We start from the raw sequence: 9476 nt of genomic DNA on the forward strand, positions 1-9476 counted from the left end.
ATATCTTACTTTATGATCTCCAGAATTTTTTTTTCTAGATTTAACACTGTTAGGACAAGGCAGATGAAAAAAATTACAATCTGATGATCACATACAGACAAGCCTTAAAATACATGCTTGTTACAACCCTAAATGATATGAAGTTTTTTATTAAGCATGAAATATTGTTCTGACCTGTACTCCAAACAGCTTATTTACTAACTTTCCAAACTTGACTCATTTTCAGGCAGATGTTAGCAGTCCCAAATCACACGATCAAGTAAATTCTTGCCTTCATGAGATGTAATGATAATAACCTGTAAATTATTACTACAAGACCTTTCTTGTGAAATTTAAGAAGTTAGCTACATAATTACTGTTAGAATATACGATTCTGTATTGTATAGCGACTGTACAGAAAATTCTAAAAAAACCCCCTGTCAATTGCTAAAAGATTATTTCAAGGAAATAATTTTAATTCTTAATATTGGATCTAGGTCATTACATAGCTCTGAAGATGAAAAAGACAGTGAACAGGACAGAGAGAACTGATACTCCTCTCTATCAAAGGTGCCACCACACACTTATAAAGGGAAACAGAAGGTAACTAGACACTACAGAGGTATGACTTCCAGTAGAATTAACAAGCATTACTATTGTGCATCACTATTGCACATCACTCCTGAAGGAAAGCAGATGTTCCAAGAATACAAATCCAAGGTATTATTAATGGATTTTACTGGAAGACCATTTACAGTGGCATTATACAAAGATAAGCTGCCAGTGAAGTACTGTACAAAACAGTGACTTAAAAAAAGAAAAGAAAAAGCTGGGGCTAGCAAATGCAGTAAGCCTGAGTTACTTAGGAGCATCAACTTTATTTTCAGGAGTGCCCTGCCCCTTTGCTTTCATCAACCTTTGCAAATGCACTACTATACAACAGTTGCTTATGTTACACATTGCAATTCAACTTGATCATTTAAAAAAGCTACCATATTTTTGAACATTTTTCAGCACTACCAGTTTTTGTGTCAGTCCTACTATAAGGATATAATTTAAGGCATATCCCTTAATAAATTTTTAAAATTAAATTTACTTATGAAATGGACAAATTATCAAAAACATTGCAGAACTGCTAAACTGACATGTAATAGCAGCTATGCATGAAAGGGAAAAGGAAAAAAAAATCAGGAGGGGCTTTATAGGAGTTTAAAGACCATTATGCTTTTCGATTCAGTTTTCAAGTCATTCTTAATATTAATTGCTCAGCGCAAAGCAGCGTACCTTGGAAGGCAAGTATCAAGTCCCACAGTAAACTAAATTATAAAATTAATTTGATTAAAAAAATCAAATTAAAAATTAGTAGCTCAAAGTTGTCAGCTCAAAAGTAGTAAATCTATAAATTTCCATATGAATATTTTTACATCCCTAAGTCCATCAAAATTCTGATTTTGTAATACCACATGTTATAGTTCAACTGATATAGGCTGAAGATGCAAAACACAGTATGAAAGGAACTAGTGGTTTTATTTCTTCCAAAATGACATGCATAAACATATTTCAGCTTACAGAAGACAGCAGTGAAGCTGAAATTTTCAAAGTTTAAAGACTATTTATGTAAATGATCTCTACAGATGACCCAAAGTTGAAATGTTGTTTATTCAATAAAGCACTAATTCAAATTCACCCACATCAGTGGTAAGCATTGCTTCTCATTATATTCCATCTCAGTGAAATCTACTTGTCTCAAATATTCAATCAAGCATATAATATTCTTCATTCAATTAGATAGCAATGCCTATCAGGAGTACTATTAATGTCAGCTACAATTAAAAAAAATCCCACCTGACAAAAAACAACTGAAACATTTGCTGAAGCACAGGGTCCTGCACTGTAAGTAGTGACTTTCAAACAGGAAAAAGCAGAATGGGCCACTGAAGCACACCTCAACTATTTTAGTAGTAGTTCAGTTGTACTATCTCAAACCTTTCCATGTGACACAAAATAACTCAGCTGACACCGCAGTGAAACAATTAAGGCTTCCAGGAATTTGATTTCACCTATGCAGATACAGGGCAATAAACTCAGAAGGGCTGAAATAAATTAAGCTGGTGAAAAAACAGATGCTGATAAGATGCATAATCATAGCAATGCTACATTAATTTTCTATGTTTGATACACGACTCCTAATCTGTGTAAGAAGCATAATAAAATGTTCATTCTTTTATTGGAAAAAATAAAAGACTAATTTCCTAAATTACCAAATACTCACTTAGCAGCAGATAAAGTTCTCCATGCAGTTATGTAAGACAAAAATGATAGGAGCTTTACAGAATTGAAAATAACTATATGATCAGGGTTTTAAACTGGACTGCTTGGAATTGCTTGTATCTTATGTCATATGTAAGAAAACACTCAACTTCTTAAGGCCAGTGAGCACTCCCTCTCCCGTCCCTATCCACCTCCAGGATGGATAAAAGCCATTCACATTTCAGAGAGGCAAACTGCACTGCAGGCAAATCAGTGTCCTGGTTATATCTGAGCCAAAACAAGGCCTCATTACATTGCACCTTCACAAATAATCACTCCTAATATATTGGAGAAATCATCACTTAAGATTTCCAATCTGGACTGTTTTGCCAGAACTAGGAGTGTGAGTAAAGATGCATTCCGTTACACATCAAACCTGTGAGGACATCTACTGCAAGCATGCAGTGAAAGGGAACAAGGAGCTTGACTTTTAACCTAGCTCAACTATAGCCAGAAAGACATTCAATCCCAGTTTTGAAAACTGCATGTTAACTGCACTCTGTGCTTAGATCTGCTGTTCTCACAGTTCAAGGGTATGTGACTTTTGACTATGTATTTTTAATTGTACTGCTTGCACAACAGCCAATATCTAACACTGTGAATACTTAATTCTTGGGTGTTTGTTCACTGCCATGATCCTGCCCCTAGATAAGCATTTTCAGTCCCTCCCTCTGGTTAACAGAGGCACTTGAGTTAATCTCATCCTGTAACAAGCCAGTTCAGGGAGTTAAATCAGCAGAAAAATAATCCTATTAGAAAAGTGATTGACTTTTTCTAATGGTTCAACTCCTTGATTTCAGGATCAGATGTGATGCAGAATAAAGAATGCAAAACCATACAGGACTTCAGCAGTCCCAACTTAGATCAGCTTAAACTACCATAAAACTGCACCTAATCAGATAAGATACTAGCTTTTAACTTTTTTTTACTGCCTGAAAAAAAACCCCACTGCAAAGAACTGTTGCATACAAACTGGAAAAATACTTTTTTCCTCTGCTTTTGATAACTGTGTTCAGTATACCTCCCACATCATCGGGCTCCTATCCCACAAACAACCCTCTGAAGGTCACAGAATTATTTTAGCACTTAAGGTTCCATGTCCACAAGTATCTGTATTATTACCATCTAGTCTGATTCACAGCTTCCCTTTGATTATTTACACATAGATAAATAGCAATGGATTTTTAGTTTCACAGATACTAAGAGTGTAAAATGATCTTTATGACCACAGTTTCCAAAATCTGAAAATACCTAAAAGCAAATTATCCAACAAGAAGTCTAGGAACTCCTTCCTGCAAAATACATCAACTGCACAAAATCCAAATTTGAATTCATAAAGGATGTCTGAGGGAACAAGAACAGAAGAAACAAAGTTGACTTTTAGGATTTACTAAAAGTTATTTATCAATCACCTTCAAGGAAAAATTCTTGGTTTATACCTTACTGCTAAAAACAACAGTTAACAGTTTCCCCAGGCCTCTAAGAATGAACCTTCATGACTCCAAAGTGTGTAAGAAAATACCTAGCCAAACACCTCTTTCAACTATTTGCACCACTTAATGCATCCACTTGCTTAAAGCATCCTCCTGTTTCCACAAAAGGATCTTCTGCAGTGAAAAGGAAATGTATTTAAACAGCTGTTCCACCTGTGAAGTGGCCAGTTTAAGATGCTTCAAAAACTACCACTAATTATGAAATGAGAACTTCTACAAACAAGACTATAGGCCATTGTACACAAAAAGGCAGGAAATTTAATGGCTAGTTCAGTCAAATTGGTTCAACATCCAAAAGGAGTTTTATGTCCATTAAGACAGAAACTGCTGTTTGGAGGTTTTGGCTGGCTGTTGCAGAGTTTAGCATAGCCTGGACTGTAACAGACCCAATGAATATAATTTCAAATACATTAACATGCAACTTAACGAGCATTGTTAGTTGTCCAGTTAGGTTAATTTACAGGTTTGTCTAGCCTAAGTTTTTTTTCCTTAAAGTTTAGTTATAGCTGTATGTGCACAGAACAAGTTTTAAAATCCTTTCTTCAGTAACACATCCCTTCATTACACTATAGTTACACCTTATCAATCCTTGCACTTTCTTAAATCTGTTTTTAATGCCTTGCCTCCTTCTATTCTACCACTAAGTTAACTCAACTGTGAACACAATCTTGAAAAAAATTTTGTCCTTTAAGACTGGGTCACGATTAACAGACATAACCCAGCATATTCATCTTAAATAATTGAAAAAGGATACTTTTGTAAGTACTGCCCTCCCCTCACCCACCACCCCCATCTGGGCTGTTTTATATCTGTGAACAAATCAAGAGTTTTAGATTAGTAATGATTACCATTCTTTCCCCATGAGATATTTCCCAAACGTTAACCTTTAGACAGACACATTTTCTGCTTTAACTTCTTCTTGGTATACCTGGAACTTACTGAGCCTGGAAACGCAGCTAGAATGTAGAGATTATTTACAATTGTGTAAAAATTGGAAAAAACCACTGCATTACCAAATCAAAAGTCTTCCTCCACCAATCCTTGTGTTCATTCTGTTTACAACCCGTTCCTACAGTAAATGTAAACAGTGACAGTAAACCCATTTTACTATATATCATATAAAACAATACACTTTTAGAGGAGTTTCTTTCAAATGGCTCCTCCTGAGATGTTAAACCCACACAATCCTGCAAGAATAAACTTCTGCTTTCAGTATTGTGCTCAATGACATCTATTTTTAAAATGTTAAGCTAAAATTAACTACAGTAACATTTACTATTGCATTTAGAATTCAGAAACTTACATGATGTACGACATCAAACAGACACAAGGCGTGAATGAGAGGAAGGAGTAGGAAGGAACAAAAGTACCAGTAAGAAACCAGAATAGACTGCTTTAGCGGTCTTTTCCATAGTCACAGAGACAATACAGACTTTTTTTTTTTCCCCACAGCTCAATCTTGGACCAGATTCATATTCATGTAAAGTAACATGCATCACAGACTGGGGTACATATCTCGGAAAGTCACAGGAAGCGTGAAATGCATGTTCTAGCCTTAAAAGATTAGAAGGCAACTAATGCTGGGGTAAAGCAAATATTGCATCAAGTCTTCAGATAAAATTGATGCCTGGCAAGTATATATTTATTAAGTGGATAAGAATAGTGGTTCTGCCAATGTAGAAAGAGGCAGAGAGCACAACGAATTTGGGTCTTGTTAGAGAGTACATGAAACAAACAGCACACAATTGAATAAAACTAGACATGTACATTAAGGTCCAGAAAAATGTAAAGACATACACAGGTGCAAGCGTGTACTCTTTGTAACCTCAACATATGGAAAGACTGGGAAGAGCTTGTCAGGGAATTGTCTGGCAAACAGTGGCAGATGAAGCCTTTCAGTCCACAAAGGTGGATTTCTATGATATAGACAGGGCTAAGTGTTTGGTATTCTAAAAACTGACCTTGGAAATTCTGGTTTGTTAAACATCATGTAGACCTTGCCAGGAGTCTGGCAGGGACCTAACAGATTTTAAGTCCTGACATCATTCAACTGCTTCTGCAGAAATTAATTTGGGTCCAGCATAGTTAACACAGTGCAAGAATTTAAAATATACTTCAATAGTGGTGGCTACATGACATTTCTTTGCTCCCCTGCCCCAGTCTGTTCTACAATAATGATGCAAGGAGGAGACAACCTACATAACATAGCTTATGCTCCTGATCTATACAGTAAAGCAGCCTAACAATGCCTGGAGCTAAGCTCAGCCTAAAGGCAGTAAAGCCACATTTCAATTGCACTGCACCTGGTACAACAAAGCCTCTTAAACCCCAGCTGGGTCTTTGGCCTTACAATACATTTACTCCCTCACCCTCCCTACATCCAACATACCACTCTCTCTTCTTCCTTCCCCCACTACCACAACTTCGTACTTGCTGGAGACAGCATGGCAATTTGTTATTCACCTGGCTGCTTTTGGAAGTCCCCTTCAAACCCTAAGATCTGGGAAGCAAGATGCAGACACCTCTGCGTGTCAGTGAGTCAGAGCTAACAATTCTGATTTGTCAAAGTACACACTATCATGTGTACATCTTATGCAAAACACAGATGCAAATTAATTGTACAGTCACCCCCTTACACTGAACTATGTGCCTGTCAATGAAAATGGCACCCAAAAACTCAGAAGCTGGTCGTGGAAGCAGCAGATGAAACCTGAAACAGGCAAGCCAGATGCAATCAACCTCTGCCTAGCTTCAGCTTCCTACAGAAAGGAACATTTAAAACCATAAGCATATTGTGCATGTAAAGTCAGAGAGCCCTTCAGATAGCACTAGGTTACAATATATAGCAGCTGCACTGTGGGGAAGGGATCAAGGCACAACTGCCCCAATCATAATGCTTTGCTGTTCCTCCTTCCACAGAGACACAGTGAATTTAGGTCTATTATGCTCTGTAAGACCACAGTTAGACTGGCATCAGCGCTTACTTAAGGTACACCTGCCTCACTACAAAACTGGATGAGTGGTAGCCTAGGGTGCAGAAAACTTCATGGTAGTATTGCTAAAGACACTGATATCAAATTATGGCCTATCTTAACATTAGGAGTAAGAAACAGCAGTCTGCCAGGGTAAGGAAAAAAACCATAGAGGACAACTTAGTAGAACTGAAGAAAACTGATGAAGGGAGGTAACTGACCATAACAAAATTAGAGACTTCTAGGAAACCAGAATCCAGAGGCCTTCATAAAGAGGATGGATTAGGAAAAAAAAAAATTTAACCCAATCTATAAAAGAGTTTTTTTTTAATTTAAAGTGCACCCAACGTGAAAACAGTAATCACAATGGGTAAAAAGGATGAACCTTAATATGGATCAAGAAAACAAAATCCAAGCCATATGTTAAACTATATGCTTTACATCGGCTGCAAATAATGATTTGCAATTTTTTGAATGCTAAAACCCTCTGTGATATGGCATCACAATATTAAAGCTGTTACTTTCCAGAACAACTTTTACTTCAGTATGCAGACAATAATGTATCCTTTTGCATATGAAATTCTCCCTTGCAAAAGAAAATAAAACCTTAAGTCAGCATTGGTTTTAAGTTAAATAGTAATGTATTACAAGCTACAGAAACACACTACTTTAACCAGCAGTTTAATTATGCAATTAAACATCAATGTAATTTTTTAAAAAATATATTGGCATGGGTAAGCTTAAATGTGAAACATAGTACACATCAGGATTACCAAAATTTTATTGTAGCATATTCTTACTTCTTTGTAGCCATCTACCTTGTGATGAAGTAAATAATTCTGAAGAATCTCTTGCTTAAACATACTACAAGTATACTTATTAACCTGACCAGCTTTGAGCATACAGGCTGGTAACTCAGGATATTTTCCTAATAAGACAGAAACTGGGTATTTTACATTTGAGCACTTATCTTTCCTAACCCCCCCAGAACTGGTGATCTTACAAAGAGTTTACATGCCACCCTTTCAGAGTACAGGCCCAGACACACAGAAAGATAACCTGTTTTGTAAAGAGACTGACATTCTACAAAGTAAAGCTTCTTAAGGGAGCACCAAGTCATCAGCTTAATTTTAAGTATTTTTGTAGGCTACAATGGCCACTAAGGCATGCCACAGTGTTATCAATCGCTCCTCCCTCAGTCAGGAACTTTCATCCCTACCCCTCCAATTAACACCGATTTTAAACATAGCCATAACTATTAAAAAGACCTGTTTAGAGAAATTCTGCCAGTAAGTAGGAGATAGTTCATTGTAATACCAGATTTAAAAAGATGACATACAACGCTGACTGCACCTGCCTAGAAAATAATTAGTTATGACAAATACATGTTTTAGTATATTAAAAAAACCCAAGCCAAAACTAACTGAAACAGTAGTTATTTCCCCTCCCAAGAGCAAGAATGCTGTACCACAAAGAAAATTCTTTATTAAATAAGCATATTTTTATTGTTACTAATTTAAAGGTGTTTTAATAATGTCTTATTCTGGAAGAAAAGGCTATTGTTAAAGAGGCACACAACCTTATCTGTTAAGCGTGTATGTTCACCAAACGCTCACTTTACAAAACACTGCAAATGTATCAGTGTAAACAGCTGATCCGCGGTTCAATTTTCTTCCGGAGTGCGTGTACTCAATGGCCACGAATAAATGGGATCGGAAAAGCGAAGCTCCCTGGAGTGTCTATTGTCCACCTCGACCTGAATTAAAGTTTGCTTACCAGAAACGCGAAGGCTGAGAGAGACATGGCTTTCGGAGCATGACCAGTTTTACCGAGGGCGGACGTTGGGAGCGGCTCCGCGCACCCCCTTCCCCCAGCGCAACGCTTCGCTGACGGAATAAACCCGAGTTCCTCAAAATGGGTGTGTGCGGCGGGGGAGGGGAGCCCTTCGCCGATCGCGCCACTGAGGAGACCGGCAGGGTCTCCGGGCGTAGGGAAGAGGCAAGGGCCGCGCTCCCGCACCCCGGCCCTGCTCCCCTCAGCCCCCGGGGCGGCCCGCGGCGCGGCCGCGAGCGCAACAGCAGCTCCGGGCGGCGGCCGGCCCCACACGTTGCGCCATACGCTCAGCCCCACCGCGGACCTGCACAGCGCGGCCACCACCGGGCAGCCCCGAGCCGGGCCGCCCCACCGCCGCGGCAGCTCTAGCCCCCACTATCCCCCTCAGGGAGCGGCCTGCGACCTCACCCTCCTCCTGCTCACCTGGTCGCCAGCGGCTCCCTCTCCGGACATGGCGTGTTAAAACAGGGCTGGGGCACAGAGCCCCCAGACAGATTAAAAAAACTCTTTAAAAAGCGCCCGGCGCTGCTGCCGCCGCCACGGGCAGCTCCACCGGTCGCGCCAACCGCTGCGGCCTCACCGTTCCAGCAGCGTTAGCAACAAAATGGCGGCGCGGCGCCTCCGGTCCGGCTTTCAGCGGGGGCGGGGGGAGGAGCGGCGTCGCGCCGCGCGGGGGGCGCTGGGAAAAGCCGAGGGCGGTGCTGAGCGGCTGCTGTGTGGTGGCGCGCGGGGAAAACGGTAGGAAGTGCGTCATGGTAGTGCGCGGCTCTGGGGCGGAAGTGGTCAGTGAGTGCGTTCCCCGCGGGAAGCGCCTGAGGGAGGCTCTGATGGCTGGGGGGCTGCATCGGCCCAGCACCCGCGGTGGGGCCCGGTCTTCTTTCCCGGCGTT

At 40.0% G+C, this 9476-nt stretch overlaps 1 protein-coding gene across 2 annotated transcripts in view; it reads right to left on the reverse strand.

Annotated features, from left to right (window-relative positions):
- The window catches only part of CSTF3 (cleavage stimulation factor subunit 3), a 53073-nt gene extending 43912 nt beyond the window's left edge, over nucleotides 1-9161 (reverse strand). For both annotated transcript variants that reach the window (XM_050898305.1, XM_050898304.1), the window contains exon 1: nucleotides 9011-9161. In XM_050898305.1, coding sequence (XP_050754262.1) covers nucleotides 9011-9040 — 30 coding nt within the window. In that variant the 5' untranslated portion in view covers nucleotides 9041-9161. The remainder of the gene's footprint in view (nucleotides 1-9010) is intronic.
- Nucleotides 9162-9476: the final 315 nt, after the last annotated feature.

This window comes from Gymnogyps californianus, chromosome 5, assembly GCF_018139145.2.
Source record: "Gymnogyps californianus isolate 813 chromosome 5, ASM1813914v2, whole genome shotgun sequence".
NCBI lineage: Eukaryota > Metazoa > Chordata > Aves > Accipitriformes > Cathartidae > Gymnogyps > Gymnogyps californianus.